At 38.7% G+C, this 22,853-nt stretch overlaps 1 protein-coding gene and 1 long non-coding RNA gene across 4 annotated transcripts in view; both read right to left on the bottom strand.

Annotated features, from left to right (window-relative positions):
* Positions 1-233, bottom strand: part of LOC144053913 (uncharacterized) — a 29,844-nt gene extending 29,611 nt beyond the window's left edge. The window contains exon 1 of one of the 2 annotated variants that reach the window (XR_013294550.1): positions 3-233. This is a non-coding gene — a long non-coding RNA (uncharacterized LOC144053913). The remainder of the gene's footprint in view (positions 1-2) is intronic. The other variant, XR_013294549.1, reaches the window with a different exon arrangement.
* A 372-nt stretch (positions 234-605) lies between these two features.
* Positions 606-22,853, bottom strand: part of chd2 (chromodomain helicase DNA binding protein 2) — a 28,193-nt gene continuing 5,945 nt past the window's right edge. For both annotated transcript variants that reach the window (XM_077569003.1, XM_077569004.1), the window contains 33 exons: positions 21,761-21,964; positions 21,041-21,180; positions 20,149-20,374; positions 19,971-20,071; positions 19,858-19,899; positions 19,609-19,784; positions 19,406-19,530; positions 18,111-18,327; positions 17,767-17,856; positions 17,507-17,697; positions 17,212-17,400; positions 16,216-16,378; positions 15,956-16,108; positions 15,021-15,092; positions 14,672-14,821; positions 14,027-14,175; positions 13,860-13,956; positions 13,686-13,778; positions 11,803-11,973; positions 11,501-11,670; positions 11,375-11,416; positions 10,655-10,794; positions 10,458-10,596; positions 10,225-10,375; positions 9,100-9,222; positions 8,897-9,016; positions 8,547-8,687; positions 7,618-7,734; positions 7,343-7,521; positions 6,453-6,552; positions 6,199-6,379; positions 5,142-5,385; positions 606-3,375 (listed from right to left, as the gene is read on the bottom strand). In XM_077569003.1, the coding sequence (XP_077425129.1) occupies positions 3,099-3,375; positions 5,142-5,385; positions 6,199-6,379; positions 6,453-6,552; positions 7,343-7,521; positions 7,618-7,734; positions 8,547-8,687; positions 8,897-9,016; positions 9,100-9,222; positions 10,225-10,375; positions 10,458-10,596; positions 10,655-10,794; positions 11,375-11,416; positions 11,501-11,670; positions 11,803-11,973; positions 13,686-13,778; positions 13,860-13,956; positions 14,027-14,175; positions 14,672-14,821; positions 15,021-15,092; positions 15,956-16,108; positions 16,216-16,378; positions 17,212-17,400; positions 17,507-17,697; positions 17,767-17,856; positions 18,111-18,327; positions 19,406-19,530; positions 19,609-19,784; positions 19,858-19,899; positions 19,971-20,071; positions 20,149-20,374; positions 21,041-21,180; positions 21,761-21,964 (4,873 nt within the window). In that variant the 3' untranslated portion in view covers positions 606-3,098. The remainder of the gene's footprint in view (positions 3,376-5,141; positions 5,386-6,198; positions 6,380-6,452; positions 6,553-7,342; positions 7,522-7,617; positions 7,735-8,546; positions 8,688-8,896; positions 9,017-9,099; positions 9,223-10,224; positions 10,376-10,457; positions 10,597-10,654; positions 10,795-11,374; positions 11,417-11,500; positions 11,671-11,802; positions 11,974-13,685; positions 13,779-13,859; positions 13,957-14,026; positions 14,176-14,671; positions 14,822-15,020; positions 15,093-15,955; positions 16,109-16,215; positions 16,379-17,211; positions 17,401-17,506; positions 17,698-17,766; positions 17,857-18,110; positions 18,328-19,405; positions 19,531-19,608; positions 19,785-19,857; positions 19,900-19,970; positions 20,072-20,148; positions 20,375-21,040; positions 21,181-21,760; positions 21,965-22,853) is intronic.

Here is a 22,853-nt window from a genome sequence, read left to right on the forward strand (position 1 = left end):
ACCCTGTGCGTTGCCGTCGTCTTTAGCAATCATATCCAAACAGGAAGTAATTGAGTGACCCAAACCGGAAGTAAATGTATACAAAATATTCTTAGAATCATTTCACCCGGAATTAATAGAACCCCACAATCAAAGGTTTAACAAATAAATATACATACATAAAATATTAGACTCAAACAAATATTGTAGATTTGTGTTGTTAATTGCAACGTAAAGTGACGTCATCTTTATTAAATTGGCTAGTTCCACCTTTAAAGCCAGCAAAACGGACTGCCCAATTATTTTTACAGCAAATGCGAGCCCCAAAAAATAAGTGCCACTATTCTGACCAACATTAAAATATACAATAATACTCACAAGCAAAGTTTATCCTCGAATAATATTACTGCAGCTTAATGAGCTGTTGTGACCATCTGTTTATATTCATGCCTGTAATGCCCCCTGGTGGTCAAAACGTGCACACCAGGCCACATACAGCCTACAGTATGTCAATTTATTTCCTTGCAAGAGTTGATCAAATCTTTTCATTCATTCGACATTTGTCTGAATTTCACATTTTAATTGTACGTCATTTATTTACATCAGACGGAAGTGGACTCAAACTCTTTTGTGTAACAAATTTATTACATATGTCCAAACATTTGTACAAGTACATTTCTCAAGAGTGGTTGTTGTCACAAATATAAATTATTTCGACTTTTTCTTTGAGAACATATCATACAAGGACTGGTTGCCTGACGTGGTGGAGGAAGAAGAAGAGGAGGAGAAAACACTTTTTCTTTGTATTTCTAACACACAGAATACATGATGATTACCACTTTGATACATGGTCCCTTCGCCAGTTTTCATTTCGAGCCATTCCATACTAGTACGTCCTTAAAATGTGACTTTTTCTTAAATTACATTTCTTATATATTAGGGACATTTTTATGCAATGTGTTGGAGATTTTTTTTCAGTGCAATAACCCACTTTCAATTTAGCAACTTCCTATACTCAAAACCTCAGCCTAGCATTTTCATTCTTGTGAAAGTTGACATACAATTGATAGTAGCATTTTGAATCACGTGAAATTTGGTCAGTATGAGAAGACCCACAAAAAACAAAACAAAAAAAAAAGTCTCAAGAAGCCATGCGCGAAAAGACACAGGAAGTTTTAAGGTCAGTGTGGCCATTTCCCAGCGTTCCAGCAAAGAAACTCATTCCAAACATTTTGGTTGGCTTGCTAACAAATTTGATTAGATTTGCTCAATTCTGGGAATTTTTAAAATGGGAATTAAACAAGAATTTGCAAGTTGTCTTTTAAATAAAACTTAAATATAATTCAGATAAATATATTTTAACTTAATGATCATGATGGGACTTTTTGAAAAGGAGGTACATTTGTGATTCAATTTTCCATTTCTTTCCAAGTACACTAACAACTCAAGGACTTGAGATGAACATGATGACAATTCATGTTTCCATTTGCACAGGAAGATAAATTTGACTCCGACCAGGAAAATCCCTCCACGCCCTCCTTAATGTAAATACTCGACAGCAAGTAGTGTGCAAGGACCACGACACGATACTGAACTGCCCTACATAAGGCACAAACCCGATTAATATGAGAAACAAAATGGAGGGCCGCATTTGGCACTGGGAGTGAACGTCCTTAAAATGGCGCAGAAAGTCCATGAAGCCGCATACAATCACACGTTCATTCATTCATTAATACTGTGAGGGAAAAATCTGTTTGTCTTATGATGCAATAAATACTGCTGCTTCCATTTCAATTTCATTGCTGCCTTCCCCAGTAGCTTTAAAAATGATTTTCCTTTGAGTCCCAATCAATGCGGGAAAAATTAGCCACGTACTTGATGCCGAAATGATGGGTTTGTTACTACACGTAAGGTATCCTTGTTTTCATCTAGATGTCTTTTCTAATAACGTAGTAGCATCCTTGACTTTTCCACGATTGTAGGATTTGATAGAGGACCAAAACTGCCAAAATTAAGAAGAAATAAATGACTAAATGGATATAAACAAAAAAACCACACACACACATTTATATATATATATATATATATCCCTAACATTATTTTGTCACGCTTAGGACCGCCTCCTCATTTGAATAGAATAAATAAATGTGAGAGTAGTGTTTTTATTTATCGATTGATATTTAATTCTATTTATATATTTATTTTGACATTTATTTTTATATTTAGCTTTTTTAATTTCGTTTTTAAAATTAAATTGTATTGTATTTAATTTTAGAATTGTATTTTTTATATCCGTTTTTGTTTTCCACTTTTATTCATTTATTTATTTTTAATGTTGGCAGTTTTGGTCCTCAATAGTCTTTGGCCAGCATTTTGCAACAAATGCCAGAGTTGCAAAATTTCGGGAACGAGTTTTCCACGGGAATTAAGTGTGCAAGTAAGTAACGGGCTCTTTTCTTGTTTTGGTTTAAGAGATGACATAGTTGACAGAAAACTATCAAACATATTGAGCGGTGGCATTTGCCCCTTATGCTTGACACCGCTCCGGAATTTTGAAAACCTTCAATAAACAAGGAATTTATGAGATTAAAGGTTGAGTCTTAATAGGAATTTAAACATGATCTAGATTGGGGCTAAATGATTTTTGAGCAACATCCTGATTAAAACGACAATTTTGCTATCTTGACTGCCGAGCGCCCCAACTTGCCAGTTTCCGATAATTATTCCTGAACATAATACAATTCATCTCCCTTCAGTTAACCTCAATTTCCAATTAATTCCCATGAAAATTATTTTGTTTTTTTGCAATAGTTCCAAAATTGTGTGCATGGCAATTTTGCAACTCTTAACAAATAGCACATTCTTTTGTACTCACATTGTCCAATGATATTTAAAGCTAAATGCGCAGAAATCAACAAAAATCCTCCTTGTGGTCTCAAAAGAAAAAAAAAAGGGGGGATCAGGCACTTAAAGGTCAGTCCATAGTTCATTGCGTCCTAAATCCACCCTATGAAAGTAGTCCATGGGACTAAGCATCCTATCCACAGTGTCCATTCACTTGTCTTTGAGCACAACACTGTCTGCTTGCATTCCGCTTATGATGAGTCCAGTCCAAAGTTTTAAGTCTTCCTGTTGTTCCAGGTGGGCTCGGCCGGGACGTTGGGGTCGGTTGGCGAAGAGCGAGAGTCATGCGGGGACTTCTGGGCCTGCGGGGAGCGCGGGTCCAGCGGCGGGGGTTTGTCCGGGTGGAAAGATCTGCCGTAGTGGTCTTGGGCCGGCGGAAGGCCGGGCCGGTGTTCCGGCATCCGGCGGAAGTCCTGAGAGGGGCCGTCGCGTCCCTGGTGGTGGTAGTTGGGGCGGAAGTCGTTCGGGCGCCTTCTTTTGGAGTCCTGGTGCCTAAAGACAAAATGGTGGCCAAATATGGATTTGTTCAAGTGCGGTACACGTACCCCTAGTGGGACATTGCTGCCCTCTAGTGGTAGACAAATAATCAATGACCCCAAAATTCTAACTCTTTTGTGGGAAAAACGTACTGTAATAATGATAGTGAACATAATAAATTAAAGTAACATTCTTATAAACTTGATGATTATTTTGGCAAAATTTCATATACACAAATCCAATGTTTACAATTGGTTTGTGTAATCTGTTTACAATTGTTCAATAAAAGTTATATGAAAAAAAAAAGAACCTAACATTCAAACTGTTGCAGTGGTTTAAACTTTTTTTTTTTAATCCAGTACAGTATAATTGTTAAGTGCATTTGCATTTAAAAACAATACCTAAAAGAAGTTCTAAAAGTTTATTTGTGCAAAACAATTTAATTAAATCATTATTGAAGTCGTTTATTATATTGCGTTTAAGCGCAGCTTTAACGTTCAAACTGTGATAAACAGCGCATCGCCACGGCAACAGTATACGATGAAATAAAAGGTTTCCATCTTAAATATCTTTAGATGAAACGTGCAAAGTTTGAAGACCATCAGATACATTTTCTAGTTCATTAACTCATTCACAGGCAGCCATTCTGACTGAAGCAACCCCCTTCACTCCCGGCTGTTTTACTGGATTTTGACTGATTTTGCAAGGCTCGCGGAATATTGTGTTCTATTGCTAACAAAACATGGAACATACCAAAAGAGAGCAGAAAGAAAAGAAAAAATGTTTCCGTTTTGTAGCAATTAGCATTAGAATATAGCTAAGTTTCATCATTATTCTCAAATGTGTTTAAAACAGCTTGTTGCAACATGGCTAATCTCTTATACTCTGCTGCCACCAAGTGTTCTCTTCAGTTCAAAGGCTGCATCAAAGCTTTCTGTATGCGCTAGCATAAATAAATAAAAAATATTTAAAACGTTTATAAATATGTCTTTGGGAGCATGGTAATATTTACAATAGAACATATTTATACGTTTTTGGGAGCAAAAGATGAAGCCAAATTCCAAAAGAAATCAAAATGCTATTTTTTTTTTTTTTTTTACGTGCACAGATGGTAAAAATTATTATTATTTTTTTTTTTTTACTTTTTTACTTCAGTACATTTCAGGGTTGGCCCTTTTAGTTTATTTTAGTTCAGTTAAGTCAGTACTTATTTTCCAGAAGTAGTGAAAAACTAAGTTCTACTTAAGTACAGATTACTTTTGCCACCTCTGCTTTTCACCATTCCACGTTCTTTTACTTCCTGTTTGTTTGTCACATAAGAGTTGAGCTGTAAAAATGAATTGATTAACTGAAAAGTAATCAATTATCAAATTAATCGACAACTATTTTAATAATAGTCATCCTTTTTTTATTTTAAATTCTCCAAATCCTCTTGATTTCAGCATATCAACAGTAATTGTTCACTGATTTCTGTAGTCCTTCATGAAAGAAAACTGATTATCTTCTGTGTTTAACCAAAATAAGACATTTGCAAACATCTGTTTTTACTTCTACGTTTTTTTTTTTGTTTTTTTCTTTATCACTATATGAATACGAAGTACGGAATAAACACCAGTCACTGGTTAATAAACAGTAATTGGGTTGAGAAAGGCTTTTGTGATACATTTTAAAAGCCAAATTAAAATGAATCTGATTAGTCGATAAATGGATTGAATAATCGATAGATTAATGGGTTCTAAGAGTCCAACTTGCATGCTGGTGGCGGGTGCGGTTGTGTGTACCTGTCGTAGTAGGGCCGGTGCGGCCGGTGGTCGCGGTCGTTGCTGTACTGGTCGTAGGGCCTCTTTCGCGGCGAGTTGCTGTTGTTGCGGTAGCCGCCCGAGCTGCGGTAGGAGTCGCCGTGGGCGTGCCGGTCGCCGTAGTGGTCCTTGTAGCGGTGGCCGTCGTACGGGTGGTGGCGCTCGCCCTGCCACGACTGGTTGCCCGGGTGATTGTACTTGCGCTCCCTCTGCCAGTCTCCCCGGTCTGTGAGCACATTTACGGCCAATAGATTTGAGGGTTTTTTTGTTGAGAAAGACCCCATCGTATTGTTTATGTAGAAAAAAAATCGATCTGTTTCCGTTTCGCAACAATTAGCATTAGAATATAGTTTCATCGACATTGATATTCCAGGTGAAAACTGTCAAAAAGAGCTTGTTGCAACATCGCGCTGGCTTCTTATACTCTGCTGCCACCTGATGGCTGCTTTTTGCAATAACTAACACTGCTTTAAGCCACCTCTTCATGTCAGAAGCTGTTTGTTCTAGCACAAAAAAACAACAACAAAAAAGGTATAAGTACGGTTTTTGGGAGTGAAGGACTAAGTATTTAAAAAATGTATTCACACGTTTTGGGGTTTGAAGGACTTAATACTAATTTTGAGTTGTTTAAATGTATATATTTGCACTTTTTTTTATTTTTTAAATGACACCTCTTTTTTGGTCCAAAAGGAACTTGCATTATTTCAGTGTTTCAAATAAATGTATTTGCCTCATTTTATTTTATTTTTTTACGTTTAAACATTTTCTTGTTTTGTACCAAAAAAAAAAAGATTGTCCTAATCGTGATTAATATTTTCTTTCTAATCAGCGGCCTTAACTCAAGGTTCATAAAATGCACAAATAAAAACACCTCAAGAAATTTACAAAAATGCTGATGATATTCTAGTAATTTATGAATAAATTAATGAACCGTGTAATATAACAAAGGCTTTCTTTTTTTTTTTTTTTTTATCCAGTACAGTACATTTGTTGTGTATAGTCCAAGAAACGGCGTTATTTGCCATCGTGTACGTATTACCGTCATTGGGAAAGTGTCGTTTGCCGCCCATGTTGTAATCTCGGTGGTGTCCGTGCGGGCCCGACTGCACGGAGTGCGACGAAGCCGACTGCGGACCCGACGAGTCTCGACTGGACGCCGACGTGTCCGGCCGGAAAAGTTTTCCTCTCCCGGAGGAGTCGTCCTTCTTCTTGTGCTCCTTCTAGAAATGTCCAAACAGAGTCAAAATTCAAGACGAGGAGAAGATGACGAGTACGCATTTGCCAGCCACTTGCCTCTTCCTCATGGGAGCGTTTCTTCTGGGCCATTTTGTAGAGTTTGTGCAACTTCTTGGCACCAAATTCCGTAAACTTGGAGACAAAAATCCAGAGGTTTCTGTGTAAAAAGGGAAGGGCCTCATATTAGAAGAAGCACAAGTTGCAGTAAAATGGAAATGCAGTGCAGATGTAAGTTGTTAGCGGAAGACAAATAAATGTATGACTTTAAAATGACTTCAATTAAATATAACCATTAACTCATACATTGTCAGCCCAGTTAACTCACTCACTGGCACCCATTTTGACTGAAGCAACCCCCTTCGCTCCCGGCTGTTTTACTTGAATTTGACTAATTTTGCAAGGTCCACAGAATATTGTGTTCTATTGCTATAAAAACCTACCAACAGAAAGATTAACGTCTCTTCTTTCACCAGGAAAAAAAAGTATATTTGTATCAATTTCTGTTTTGCAGCAATTAGCATTAGACTATAGCTAAATTTTATCATTATTCACAAATCTGTGAAAGACCTTGTTGCAACATGGCACTGGTTGATCTCTTATACTCTTCTGCCACCTGCTGGCCGTTTATGTAATAACTACCATTGCTTCAAGCATTCTCTTCAGTTCAGAGGCTGCATCAAAGCCTTCTGTATGTTCTAACATAAAAATAAATAAAAATGTTTGTTTTGTTTTTTAAATCAGAAAAAAACTTATAAATACGTCTTTGGGAGCATGCTAATATTTAAAATAGAACCTATTTACACGTTTTTGGAAGCAAATGATTTAAATGGATCTTTTTCGTCAAGTGTGAGTTATAAATCACAATATTTCTCATTTTAAAGGCATTTTTGAACATAAGAAGACATTTTCCATCCTTTTGCAATGCCAAGTGCAATTATTGATCTTACCGTCGCCATATTTTCACATGCTCGGGGTCGCTGTACGCTTTAAGGCACTCGGTGATGCGGTCTCCGATTTTCAGCAGGCACGTGCGCGTGTGCTGGAGCTGGTCCTGGTCCGACAAGCCCTCGTCCGGTTTGTCCAGCTGCTTCAGGGCCTTCTTCACCGGCCTCATGCGCTCCTTGCACTGGACGCGTTGGAGGAGATTTATTTTTATGAATTTTTTTACATTTCGACAAGTGCATCCAGAATATACGTCGGCGGCTCTCATTTCAAAACTCACAATACTGAAAGTCTCCTGGTCGAGTTCGTCGTCCTCCTTCCCTTCGATAGGAACGGGCTCGGAGCCTGCCGTGATGTGAACTGGTCCTTGACTTTTCCTCCCTTTGGCTCCTTTAGCCTAAAATAGGAAAACGAACATAAGACTTTATACTAGGGCAGGGTTTAAAAAAAAATTAATCCAGGGAGTCCTCGAGTTACGTTCCCATGCTGGCGATGTAACCCAAATTTTGAATTTAGTCAGATTTCACCGTTAAAGTCGATATTTACATCAAAATTCTTTGTACAGTAATTTTTAAAAAACATATTTGCGCAACCCGGAACCAATATTTCGTGTTTTCGCACGGACATTCATTGCTGACGGACGGCAATGTGACGCACCGACCTTCTGAAGGACGTCAGTTACAACAACACAACTTTAAATCACTTTAAAATGCCGTGATTACTGTGGGAAATTAACGGAGAAAAAAAAGGTGCTACGGACAAGGCACAAGTTCTTTTTATCGTGTCCTTGATATTTAAGAAGAATTGATGCTGCATAATTAAGCAATATCGGATTGAACTCTTGTGAATTGAAAGGAATTGGGGAAAAAATCTAAATCGAATGGAACTCTTGTGAATCGAAATCGAATTGATTGAGGAAATTTGAATCAATACCAAGCCCTTCTTTATACACTTTTACTTTTATAAGGTGGCAGAAAGCAAATGACCCACACTTGATGGCTACAACTCTTCTAAAGCAAAGCCAATGTGTTGAATCTAGCTTACAATGCCCACCGCATTATAGCTACTTATTATAATGCCGATTTTTTGAATGGACAAAAGGTCACACAAAGGCATCTGAGGTACTATCAGCAAAGAAAATTGTATTTTGATGAGACTGACAAAAGTGCCGGATAATGTAGCCAATATACTAAAAAGGGAAATAATGACCTTGTCTTTTCTGGCCTTGTTGCCCTTCTTCTCTTTCTCCCCTTCCTTGTCCTTCTTCGGGGTTCCCTGCTTTTCTTTGTTCTCCTTGTTATCCTTCTTCTTCTGTCGTTTCTTGGTGGGGGACTTCTCGGCTCCTTCGTCCTGCTCAGATGTAAAAAGATTCGATTCATGTGAACAGTCGGTATAAAAAGTCTACACACCCTGGTTCAAACGCCGTCAAAAAAATCATTTCATTTGTTTTCCCACCATAGATGTCTGCTTATGACAAAACAAGGTTGACATACATGCTTGAATATGATACCTCAATCCAAAAGAAGGAATTTTTCCCGCCCACGTTTTCTGGTACTAACCTTGAGCTCGCCTTCTTCTGACGGATTGTCCGACAAGCGCGGCGACGAGATGTTGTTGCTCTGCTCATCCTTGACAAGCTTCTCCTTCTTCACCCGTGGCTTCCTCTTCCTTACTTTAACCTGTTGACAAAGAAGGCCGGATGAACGTCACGGGTAAAGATGCGGCGAGAACGATGCAGATGAGCTGCAGTTTATTGGCTGACCTCATCCCCCGTCTTTGACACGTCTGCGCTGTCTTGTTCCTTTTTCAGCAGCTTGAGGAGATACTCGGCTCTCGCCTGCAGCTGCTTGGCCTGAGGCTTCTTCCCGGGATCGTCCGGCAGGATCTGTGTGGATAAAACACAGACAACGACAAATTCAAATCTCATTGGAGTTTTGACTTCTAGTTTTTAATATTACGTAGCTCTTGCAGACATTTGCGCAGCGGCATAAGAATACGTTGTCATGCTCAGTTATTGCCATGCTTACATGTTTTCATTTGATTGTTTTAGATTTGTGTAGAGGGGCAACAATTACTCGACAACTAGTAGATACTCGTTTAGAGACATCGTTTAACTTAAACTTGACCAAATCCTTGGAATTTCAACCTCTCAACAGCAAATATTCTACAGTCCTCCATGAAAGCAGACTGAATAATCAAAAGAAGTCATTTGCAAACATCTGTTTTGGGGCAAGGAACCAATACTTAAAAATGGATTAATTGCTTTTTTTTTTTTTTTTTTTTAGGTGTGTCAGGTGATTAAAAATTTGTAATCGTAATTAATCGCATGATTTCAATAGTTAACTCACGATTAATCGCAAATTTTACATCTGTTCTAAATGTACAATAAAATATTTTTTCTTAGTTTTCATACTCTTGTTAACATTAAAGTGGAAAAAAATGTTAAACTGATAGAAATATGGCCGCATCTTTTAGTCATTGCTACAGTAATTTCATAATAATTCATGAAATTAAGTTAAAATTAAAAGATGTACTGTATGGTAAAAAACGACTTTAATATGAAGTAGCTTGTCAAATTCTGCAAATTTTTAAAATTGTAAAATACAACTTGACCCCAGGCTCCACAAATATATGCAATATTATTAAATTTCTTACTGCTAAATTTTGATGTGGACGTGCCTTGATTAGTGGCGTTAAAGGAACTTTAAATAAACTGAAAATTAACGCACTCATTTTGACACCAATTTTTTTTTTTATTCCATTAATATGGGACTTTGCAGGTACCAAACCATGAGTTATGCAGAAATCCACTGTATATCAACTAGAATTTTTTTTCTATTCTTCATAGATTTTTGTTATTTGTGTCTCAAATGTTCCCCGTACTCACTTTCTCGGCCAGCTTGAGGTCAGGATCGGTCTTGATCAGATCCCAGTTGCTGAATCCGTGCTCATAAATTCCAAGTAAGAGCTGAACGTCGTCTTCCACATTCCAGTCCACATCGAAATGGGCAACCTTGACTCTGCATGAGAGCTTGAACCTGTCGGGAAAACGGAGCAAAGTCAGTCCAACGCACGCGACTTCCCTCCGTCCCTCTCCCTCCCTCCTGATAGCTTTCTTACGTATTCCTCTCGGCCGGATCGGCCGGCACGACTTTGTGCAGGGGCTCAAACTCCTCCTCGTGCTGGATGATAGACTTGGCGTTGACTTGCACCCCTGAGATTTTGATGTTGATTCCTCGCCGTTTGCCGGGACCTTTTGCTGAAATGAGCACAGTCTCAGCTCCGAGCGTTTTTTTTCGCGATGGCGTTTCAGTTACCTTCACTTGGGTTCTCTTTCATGTTTTCTTCATGCTCTTGCACCGCAGCCACGCAGCTGCTGTGAATGAGTTCACCCAGTCTCTTCAGGTCTGCGATCGACTTGTCCACCAGCTCAGAGTCTCGTGCGATGGCTTCCAACCTGGAGACACAAAAACATATTTGACTGGACGTCCAGTATAATTTCCAAATTCCCACTTCGACAAATTGCAGTTGATTAACTCATTCACTCCCTGCCGTTATAACTGAAGCAACCCCCTTCGCTCCCGGCTGTTTTACTGGATTTGACTGATTTTGCAAGGCCCACACAATATTGTGTTCTATTGCTATAAAAAAAAAAAAAAAAAAAAAAAAAAAAAAAAAAAAAAACATGGAACCTACCAAAAAAAGATTCGAGTCTCTTCTTTCATCAGGAAAAAAGTAAATCAATCTCAATCTGTTTCAGTTTTGCAGCAATTAGCTTTAGAATGTAGCTTGGTTTCATCATTATTCACAAACCTGTTTAAAACACTGACCACTCTGCTGCCACCTGCTGGTCGTTTTTCATAATAACATTCATGTCACAAGCTTTATCAAATCCTTCTGTATGCTCTAGCATTAAAAAACAAAAGGTCAAAGTATTAAAAACATATTTATAGGTTTTGGGGTTTGAATGAGTTAATTAGGACATGATGTCTATTAAAGAGGAGGGCTGTTTTTTTTTTTTTTAAGTGTGCACTTACCTTTCAAGTGGAGCTCCAAACTTTTTGTAAGCCTTAATAAACCTGTTTTTGATGAAGAACACGAAAAGTCAAATGAGTCAACAGAGCTCCACAGGACGGGAATCAAAACAGTAGCAAATACTCGACCTGCGGATTTCGGCATCGTTAAAACCCTCCACGTTGTTCTTGCGGGCTCGAGGCCGGCCTCTCTTCTTTGGCTTTTTATCTTCGTCACTGTCGTCAGTCTCGCTGTCAGAACCGGAGGACTGTTGCTTGAGCTTGGAGCCCACGTCACTGTCGCTGTCATTGGCTTGAGCCTAAGACCACAAATTGAGTGGAAAGCCAGCCACATTATTAAAACACAAAAACTGTATTTATTTGATTTTGGCTTTAAGTCGGATCAATGTAGTGCCTCTATGCAAAGAGTTTTATCATAACCAGAAGCGCACCCGCTTGTTGGAGCTCCTGCTTCTGGGCAGCATGAAGAGATCCATTTCCCGCTGCTTTTCCTCCTCCTCGATTCTACGCCGCTGCTCCTCGGGGATGATGTCATCCCATTCCCGAGAAGGCTTCTCCTCAAGGTCGGGCGCGCTCTCCTCCATGCTGGAGAAATTGGCCACCTACAGGAACATTAGAAAAAGAAAGAGAGAGAAACAGAGGATTGTTTTTAATAGTTCACTTGAAGCTTGGTTTACAAACAAAATGTATACGTTTTCAAAAATTATCTCCGTTCACGCTAGTGTTCATTTCATCAACAAAAACAAAACAAAAATAATATTGTCAACACACATTTTTTCACCTGACTAAAACTAGTCTAGTCTTATTATTTCATTGATTGTTTTTATAGTTGGTTTTACTAGATTTAATGTGTATGATAGTGTTCGGATTTTAATGTGCAGCACTTTGGAAACATTTGTTTATAAAATGTGCTATAGAAATAAAGTGGATTGAATTAAATTCATAAAAAATAACTGGGACTAAATCAGTATCCATTTTTGTCGACTAATGACGGCGAGATGAAAATGTACTTCACTTAAAAAATTCAACTAAAATCTATGGACATTTTAATTCATGAACAAAAACGAGATGAAAATGATATGATTTTGTAAAATCTCGTCTCTGCTAATCTGTCACTGTCATGTGACACAATGACATATCTCCTTTCAAATCTGCAGCATAGCGAGTGCAACATGCACAAACACATGGGACAGACAGGAGGTGGATTCACGGCAAACAAAAAAATAAGTAAATGATAGTTTGATTGTAACATTAATCCAACGACTACAACGTTCCAACAATAATGTTAATCCGACCGCTAACTAATGCTGGCTAATTTACTAGTTCATATAGCATGGAGCCATAGAAGCCACTTGTTGATATACTGTAATTGTGTGTGAATTTGTTTTTCAACAAAAAAGATGAGAACATTTTATGTGAAATAGTTTTAGATCTGAAATGTTCAACATTATCTGCTGACAAAAAAATATACAGGGATTTTAATTAAATGATTGTCCTGGCTAAAACGTAGACATTTTTTGTTGACTAGATGAATAAAATTACATTTTCGTGGGACTAAAATAAAGACAAAATGCTAGATTTATAGTCGACTAAAAATTGATGACAGGATGAGGTTGACTAACTGTTAAAAACTAACAAGCGTAATTGAAACAGGACAAAAATTTAAGACTAAATTTTAAAATGGCTGATGAAATTAACACACGCATTAATTTTGGCCGTGAAGATGTGGGCGGAAAAGCTCAGTTGTGTTTTAAATGATCCTTCAGTATGGCGTCAAAGAAAGTTTGGTTTGGGGAAAGCTACCATTTGCACTATTGCAATAATATTAACACATTAAATTCATATAGCACTTCACTCAACACCCAAAGACGCTTCACATAGGCACACAAAGGGACAAGTAAAAAAAACAAAAACCTTGATCCTAGCTGGACGTTGCACACTGAGGGAGGTAAAACTCAGTCTGGGTTCCCCCTTCGGCCACAGTGCAAGAGCTTGCTGATCAAAGTGCTATAAAAAGCCTTACATGCCAACTTTTAATCCGTGTGACTACACAGCCTTGTTTCTTATCACCATGGATACAACTGGCCCAAAATGGCCGCCCCATCCCACAATGCAATTTTGGGTTAGCGGTATCCATAGCAAATAGTACTAATTGTGAAAAGGACACACAGTGATTTGCTAGGAATTAGAAAGCATTATTTTCTATTTAAAAAAAATAAAATAATAAAATAAAAAAGCATTATTTTGTCATCATAATATATAACACAATTTTTATAGAACAAAACAAGACAAGACCCAATGACCCTGTAGGCACCTTAAATTGGGACAGAAGTTCATCAGTGGCGCTTTGGCCCTGGTCACTTTCTCTTGTTTCAGCCAACCTTAAGATCTCATCGATGTCCATTTCCTGCACGGAAAAACAACAAACATTTTATTTCTAAAAATGTCAAGATGCGTCCTTTTAAATGATCTGAGGATGAATAACTACCTGCGGTTCAGACTCTTCTCCTTCTGCCTCTTTAAAGAGTTCTTCGGCACCAAACTTGAGGATAGCGGTGAGCTCTTCCTTGTTAAATGGGTTCGAACTGGCCAAAGTAAGAGCATGTGTGATTAATCATGATAAACAAACCAAGAAGTGACTCCAAGAGGTCTTACTTGGTGTTGCCCGAGTTGCTGTCCAGTACAGTTCGGCCAGTTGTGTCCATTCGCTGGATGACCAGATGGTCCAAAACCATCTTCTTCTTCGCTCTCTCGATGATGTCCTCCTCAACTGTTCCCTTGGTGACCAGTCGATATATATTCACCTGCGACCGTGGCAAAACCATAAACCATTATATGTTTGAGTCTTATTGTTTGAGAATGTTCCATTAAGTTATATAGGGGTAGGAGTTAAGTGTTTACTTCTTTCTACTCTTTCTATCTAAAGCTAACTGTCTCGAACCTGGGTTTTAAATTGGACAGTGATTTTAAAAAAAAGTCTCTCCATTCACAACAGAATTTAGAGACAGTAATCCATGCCTTTCTTACATCTCGGCTGGATTACTGTAATTCACTTCATTTTGGTGTCAGACGGTCCTCCCTCAAGTGTCTCCGGTTGGTCCAAAATGCTGCTGCTCACTTCATAAGTGGAGCTCATAGAAGGGAGCACATAACTCCAATTCCGATCTCCCTTCACTGTGCTCGCTCAATAAATAATAATAATTTACATAGCAATTCCAGGAGGGCTGTCATTAATTTTCGTGATATCCCAAACGTGATGCAGCATGATGCGAGTTGCTCTCAATTTCTGCCATAGCATACCTGCTTCTTTTGGCCGATCCTATGGGCTCTGGCTTGTGCCTGCAAGTCATTCTGAGGGTTCCAGTCCGAGTCGAAGATAACGACGGTGTCGGCCGAGGCCAAGTTTATACCCAAGCCTCCGGCTCTCGTGGACAAGAGAAAGCAAAAGTCCTGGGAGACAAATGAAGCTTTTGTGAATAAAAACAAAATTTCCAGGACATGGTACCATGAACACACATGCAAGCAACACATTTCCAAATAATCAGCCATCATTTTTGCATCATTCAAGCACCATAATTGATCCAACATTATTAAGTTTTGTAACTATTAACAAACACCATTAGTTATGGTTCTCAATTCCTGAACATACCTCTGAGCCTTCAGCATTAAAGTGGTCCAGCGCTTGCTTTCGAATTTCTCCCTTGATGGAGCCGTCCAGTCGCTAAGACGAGAAGAGACAAAAAAACACAACAGCTTAGTCAATGTTGAACTGCGCTCTATCAAAACAAATACTGCCATCTAATAAGGACGGTGCCGAGCGCCCTGCTGGAGCCTGGATGTGCTTCCATATAAAACAAGTCGCTGATATAAATAACCACATGAACGCTCGGCCCGGTCAAGTATGTGTGCTACAACGCTGATATTTGATCTGTGTCAACATTAACACATTAGTTAGTATGGACGCAGATGAAGACAAGCTCTCTTTTTTCAAAACAGTTCATGAGATTTAGATGTGAACATGTAATTGTGTCTCATGTTGACAAGTTAAGATTTTACGTCAAAAGGATTTGATGCAACTTTCCTACCACGCCATACCTGTATTTGTGTTATATTAAAGAAATTATTTTGGAAAATAAACCCGGTAGGGCTCCGAGGTTTGCAGGCTCAGGTCAATTAGTGTAATACAGAGTTCAAAGAAAACATGGTGAAGCAGCATTTAGCTGTGATGCTGCATGCAGAGGGATAAGGTGTCAATAAAAGTGAATTCAGGCCTAAGTGTAAATGCTTTTAAATCCAAAATTAAAGTCTTGTAAAGCTTTTTTTAAATCATGTTCTCCAAAATCTTGCTCTTGCACTGTATGTTCTTTTGCAATTTTTATTTATTTACTTTGCTTTTTAAATATATTCAACTATTTTGCTTGTAAATGCATTTTTACAAAGCACATTGGTTGTTGTAAGTTGAACATGACATGGGTAATTATGCTAGTAGGATAAAGATATATTAAAAAAATAATTTTTTTATTGGAATTTTACATAGTATATTTCTTAGTATGCAGAAAGTTAAGTCAAAAAGGTGAATCCTACCTGGAACGGGTAACGTTTCTTGGCGAGGTATTCAGCCAGGATGTCCAACATTCTGACCATCTGTGAGAAAATCAGCACCCTGTTGCCTCGCTCCCGGAGCCGGGTGAGCAGTTTATCGAGTAGCACCAACTTCCCGCTGCCCCGCACGAGACCCTGCGACGCATAAACAGAACTCACGTTTGATGACGCAACTGGTCCGCATTGCTGAATTTGTCCCATGGTGAGGCCTGGAGTTAAAAAGAGCCTATCGGGAAATGTACCTGCAGGTGTTCCTCTTGTGTCTCGGGCTCGCCCTCCTCGGGCTGCTTGATGAGGAAGCCATGGTTGCAGCACTTTTTCAGCTCCATAACAATGTTGAGGAAGCCGGAGGAGCTGCCTCGGGTGCCTTTGGAAAGAGCTTTGTAATTCCGTGTTAAGATCCACCTGCAAGCGTTGAGGAACAAATTAAAATAAGGAAACTTACTTATTGTATTCTTAAAATTTCAGTGGGAGCTCCAAATTATTACGATTCAAAGTTCAAGCAACGTTTTTTTTTTTTAGAGATGCCTACAGTTCAGTGAGCATCTACAAAAATTTAAATCTTAAGAAAGATATAATTTCTTAAATTTACCTTAATTTGCTTATTTTGCTCTGACAAGTTCTTTCTACTTAAAATAAGATTGTCAGACAAGATCATTGTGCTTATTTTAAGATATGTATTACTTAATTTCTTATTTAATCAAGCATTCTAGGCATTGAGTGTTAAATTGAGAGTTGAATTTTCTTATTTTAAGATTTTGCATAATCTAGTAATAAGATAAATGGAAAATAAGTGTGAAAACAATCAAACAAAAGCGCAATATAGCACTTTATTGTAAGCATTTACTTTTCTAGTTAATTTATTAAAGCTCATTTTTCCTCATGGCACACACGGCCAAATTAATATGTATGAATTTGTAAAGTAAATAGTTAAGTTTAAGCAAATAATATTACAGCTTGAATAAAGTCAGTATTACTTGGTTTTAGTCTAAAAATGCTATTTTCAAGACCGCTGTGGTTGATATGGGCCTAGTATTATTTTCTTATTTTTCAAAATCTTGCAGGTAAATTTAAGTCAAGTTAAGTCCTTTTTGCAGTGATAAAGCAGTGGTGGGTAAAGAAAGGCCTCGGGGTTACCCATTGAATACTCCTGCTTTTACAAGGTCTTATAAGCGGTTCCACTGTATATCTCGCTACAATGCACATCACATTACGAAGAGACAGATATTGAATCCTACTTGTAAAACTGTTTCTGCTGCGCACTCATGTCAACACGGAGAATCTGCTCCACTTTGGCAGGAAGTGATTTCTCCACGTCCTTTTTGACACGTCGGAGCAGGAAGGGCTCGAGGACTTTGTGAAGACTCTGGTAGCCGTTCTCTCTTCCTTTGCCGTGATCGTCCTCAAAATCCTCCCATGAGTCAAACCTTAGTGCGCAACACAGATTGAATTGAAGCCCCCCCCAATAAATTGTATTTTATAATCTGCACACTTCTTATTTGAGGGATTTTGAAGGTGTGGAGTGGAACATACTTGTCGGGCATGAGGAAGTGCAGCAGTGACCAGAGCTCTTTGAGCGAGTTCTGCAGCGGAGTGCCGGTAATGAGGAGCCTGTGGTTTGACCTGAACTCCATCAAGGTTTTGTACAAGAGGGAATCATCGTTCTTCAGTCGGTGAGCCTCATCGACACCGAGGAATGCCCAGTTGATGTTTCCCAGGACTCCCTGAGAAAAAAAACCTTGACTGTCATTGTGAAAGTAAATTTAAAAAAATATGTCGAAACAAGCACCCACCTTGTCTTTGAGGAGAATTTCATAAGTGGTTAATAGTGCATTGAAACGGATTCTTTTGGTTTGGTGGTTCACCCACTCATAGTCACGAATCTACTCAGAGAAGAAGAAACAAATTCCTGATTAATTCAGTACAAAAATATAACCAACGTAATTTTGATTGCAACCCTCATTTTAAAACATTTATAAAAATCTGGAACCTAGAAGAAAATGCCACAGCATTAAAGTCACTCTGCTTTCACATTTTGTATTATTTGGATTTAAAGACTTAATTTTCTAAAGTTATGGAAATATGTTTCCAAAAATGGTTACAATGAACAAAGCTGTAACTATGAAAGACTACCAACCGATTTTCTGCTCATGACATCACCGAGGTAGACAACTACATTCATGTCGGGGGCCCAGGTGTCGAATTCCCTCTGCCAGGATGTGAGCGTGGACAGCGGCACCACCACTATGAAGGGCCCATACAGCTGATGCTGGTGGAACAGGTAGGACAGGAAAGAGATGGTCTGGATTGTCTTTCCCAGACCCATCTCGTCGGCCAGAATGACACTGTGGCACCTGAAGATGAGGACCAGATGAGTTCTTACGCTGCTCCTCGTTCACCGCCATTGACGGCTACAGACGTCTAAGATCGAACTTGGCTGGCAATGAATGAGTTAACATCAAGATGAGCAAGAAATACTGACAAAACGTCACCATGGTTTACACGCTTGCCGTGCTACTGCGCATATGTGTGATGTTGTATCAGTTTGTGCTAGTGATGCTAGCTAATGCTAATGATGGTGTTTAATAATTTAACTACTGAATACAGCTGTTTATCAATGCTGTTAGACGGAAATCCTTTCTGCCCAAATATGGTCAATTTCCTATTTTTCCACATTACTAATTGTCTGCCCCGTGTCATCTGTTATTTTTACACATTATAAAATGTGAAGTGTTGAAAATAGTTTATGAACTCTTAACTTTGTTGGACGCTCAAAAGTTCTGAGAAGTGTTTTAAAACTTTGGATCTGCCTCATCCCGCGATAGCCGTGCCGCATTATGTCACTTCAAGATTGAAAGAAATTATATATTTTTTAAGATATAATTATTATTTTTTTTGATAAAGCGTAAAAAAACTGTTTGGTTTGATACATTTAATCAAGCCTGCTTTGCCAAAGCAGGATAGCTGTAATGCTTTGCTGCAGATGAAACAAATCAGCCACGACGGTAAGTTCATGTGCAGATTTATTTCTACCTACTACACAACATAGCCTGCTCATCATTTTATTTACTTATTATAGCACTCATGGCTCTTAACCATTGAAAGCATTTGGGAAGACATTGTAACCAGTTGTTTGCTTTTGTGAAGTATTAACTCTGGTTAGGGGGTTGGCGTGGCAATGGGTCTGTACCATTTTATTTAATGACAATATAAAAACAAATTGTGATTTTTCTTCATTTCAATTAGTGTTCAAACATGTTTTTGGGCGGTGTTGTGTACAATAGTATATGACAACAATTAACTAACTAAAGCAAGATTACGTTTATTTTTTTAATTGGTTTAGTGTTGGATCAATGTTAGGTAACTTGGTTTATGACTGAGTATATACAGACAGAATACTAATCCTCTTCTTTCTTTCTTTTAACACAGTACCTGCACCAGGAGTGAGCAAGCCAGTTGAGCCCAGCCAGCTGGTAGTCTCTCAGTTCCAGGTTCTGGTCTCCAATATACGACGGTTGTTTTTTCAGAGCAACAAATCTCGGCCTTTGTTTCAACACCTAAAACACCACAGGAATGAAACGTAACCGTCTGTCCATTTCAAACTAAAAAACGAGTGGCAGTTTGAGGAGTCGTACTTTGCAGTCTTTGGAGGGGACCGTTTTGCTGGAGTTGCGGTTCAAGAAGCTGTCTATGCAGTGCTGAAACTTCTTCATGACCAGCGCACCGTCTTCCCAGCTGCACTCGGAGTACGGGAGGCCCATCCACTTGCATAGGTACTCGGGTTCGTTGGACGACGTCTTGTGACTGTGAGCTGGAAGACCAAATACAATTAAGTGAGTGCAATTTTCCAAACAGTTCCGTTGATTTAACATGTATTGGCTTACATGGGAAGTCAGACGATCCATGTGTTTTTCCTGTTTTGGTTGCTAGTGATGACAAATTGAATTAATAATGAGGTGTATGCAAATATCAGAACCGAGACTGGATCATGACTTACCAATGATACGCTCCACAAACTGGAACTGCTTGTTCAAGTCGGCAATGAGCTCCAGCTGGCAGTTGTGGAACTCGACATCCTCAGGAGATGCCCTCTTCAACCTGAAATATTTGAAGTCATTCATTTTGAAAACATGTAGTATATTATTTGATGGGATTCAAATAGAAATATTTTTCACCATGCATTGAGTTCGTCATTTTTCTTTTTGAAGTTGTCCAGCTTCTTCAAGCCTTTGACCTTCTGCTGCGTCAGCGAGTCTATGCTTTCCCAGGTGTTGTGGATGTAAGACCAGCCCTTCCACTTGACCAGATAATGAGTTTCCCCTTCGTCATTGTTGGGGTCAAAACCTTCACACGGGTCGCCGTTCTCCTCTATGGCGTACATGGTGGTGGGAGCACCCGTGGCTACGATTCAGGCAGAACAGATAGTTACCACATTTAGAAGTAAGTCTCATTTGCACTAAATAAACAGAACAGTTATAAAATGGTCCGATACCTAAAGTGGCACACTAGATAAACAGCGGCCCATTGCGGCGTTATAAACACCTGCACTTACCATTTGAGAAAAGAGCTGAAGTTCTCTTGTTGTAGTTTTTTATTTTCACTTTGTTAAAATAAACCTAAAGCCAATTTGAGCTTTTCAAGTTCTGAAATTATAATATTTCATTTTTTCACTTATTTGTGTGTTGTGTTTCAGTTTTTTATTGTTGTTAAAAATAAACATTTTCAAAGAATGCTGATGTGATTTTTTTTTATGTCTATAAAAATAACCGTAAAATCGCTATAATCGTACACCAAAATCTGAAACCGTTGCACCCCTAAATTGTTTTATGTATAGTTTCCCAGTAAACTTCAGTGGCATTAAAAAGTTTGAAGCCTTTTTTTTAATTTAAGAATTGTTCACCATCTGCCATACTGCTGCTATCTAGTGCTCATACCTAAAAAAAATTAGGTACTCAAGTAAAAAAAAAAACGGACAAACAATTGCTGATATTTTGAAAAACGTTTAAGTCAGGTCACTTGCAGAGGTATCGCTACTTCATGCATTATTCGGATTTAGTTTGTAATCACCTCCTTTTTTGCCTATCCTGGTGTCCATGACTTTTTCAATGGTCTCGCTGTCATCATCCTGCTGCTCCTCAAACGCATCGCCCGTCATCTCAATCAGGTCGTCTGAGTCCGTTTCAAAGTCGTGCTGGTCTTCTTTATAGCTATGACGAGGAAACAACATATGTCTATGATGTATGTCGTCTTTCTTTTTCTGGACAATCCAAATTGCTGTATTCGCTATGCCCAGTGTGCAATTGCGCCGATTGATTTTCCCTCTTCTCTCAGTTTCAAAATAGTTTGCTTTTCTCAATGATCTTCATGTTTGCGTAACAGCAAATGCAGTTTTCACAGGTGAAACCCAAAGCCCAAAACCAGCACCATCTAATGTTTAAGCAATTATTCTAGAAGCAATTATTTTTTGTCTCATATTCATCTTCTTGATCTGAAGGCCAAAATGTCTTCAGCATGCAATAAAAACAAAGGAATTGACCTTGCCGTTCCAATACTTTTGGATGGGAGGGTGCATGCATTGGTTCGGCACCATAAGGTGGCATACGTTCATTTAGTCAGTAACTTGATAGAAAGAAGTATTTTTGCTGCCATCTTGCGGTATCTATAGACAACTGAAAAACTTTTTGTGACGCCGTTAAATTATTCACGGCAAAAGGTGCACTGATGAACAACGCTGTGTAATAGTTGTTTGTAGCAATGTTGCCAGCAGCCTGACAAACAAAAAACTACCTTTTGACTTTAGTTGCCCCTCTCCGACGAGTTTGTCTCTTTGGAGTGTCATCGTCGTCATCGTCATCATCATCATCATCGTCGTCATCATCGTCATCCTCGTCGTCATCGTCATCATCATCCTCGTCCTCAGGAAAGGATTCCTGTTTCCTGGATTTTCTTGCTTTTTGGGACAGTTTTTTGTTTGATGATTTCGTCTGGGGTCTGTAAAAGAGCAAATGAAGCCAAAAGAAATGGAAGAGGGGGTTGGGTTGATCCACTTTAGAGACCAAACCAAGCGGGAGACAACTTCAAATATCTTCTTTAAAGCAGGAGTGGGGAAACTGGGGAGTACTTCTTCCGGTGTCCATAGTAAATTTGTGAAAAAATTAGTGCTGTCGAAGTTAAAGCATTAACTAATTAATCACAAAAAATTATCGCATTAATCATGTATTAACGCAGATTAATCACACTGTTAATTTTGAGCGCCGATGATCCTTTAGCTGACAGCGGATGGTTACGTTTAAGGTAGCACAGGTTGTGTTTGATCAATAAACATAACTACATGCATTCAAGTAAAGCATTTAATACATTTTTGTGTATGACATTCAGAATATTTGTTCATGTCGAACTATTGGGGTCATTTTTTTTCCCCATTTTAAATTCTGCAAGTAATTAACTTAGTAGAAAAAGAGGAGGATGAACGTGTGCAGTGGATAATTTTTTTTGAACGCCCCCTCATAACATTGTCGAAAAAATTAACACATAACAGGTCACCCGCAATCCAATGTCGACCCCTGGGCACCCGCCAGTCGATTAAGACCCCTGGTCACCCGCCATCCAATCTCGACCCCTGGGCACCCGCCAGGTGCGCTTTAAATTTGGCGAGCAAAAAATGGTGATAAAAAAGCTGTTTCAATTAAGTGATTAATCATGATCAATCAAAATTCTAAGATGTGAATAATCTGATTAAAAAATTCAACAGCTCTAGAAAAAAAATACTTCGGTAACTTGATTTGCGAGTTTAATTTGTTCCATGACCATGCTCACAACTCAAATCACAATGATCTCAAATCAAAGTTCCCAACTGAAATGAATGGAAACACCATTCATC

Source organism: Vanacampus margaritifer, chromosome 6 (assembly GCF_051991255.1).
Source record: "Vanacampus margaritifer isolate UIUO_Vmar chromosome 6, RoL_Vmar_1.0, whole genome shotgun sequence".
Lineage (NCBI taxonomy): Eukaryota > Metazoa > Chordata > Actinopteri > Syngnathiformes > Syngnathidae > Vanacampus > Vanacampus margaritifer.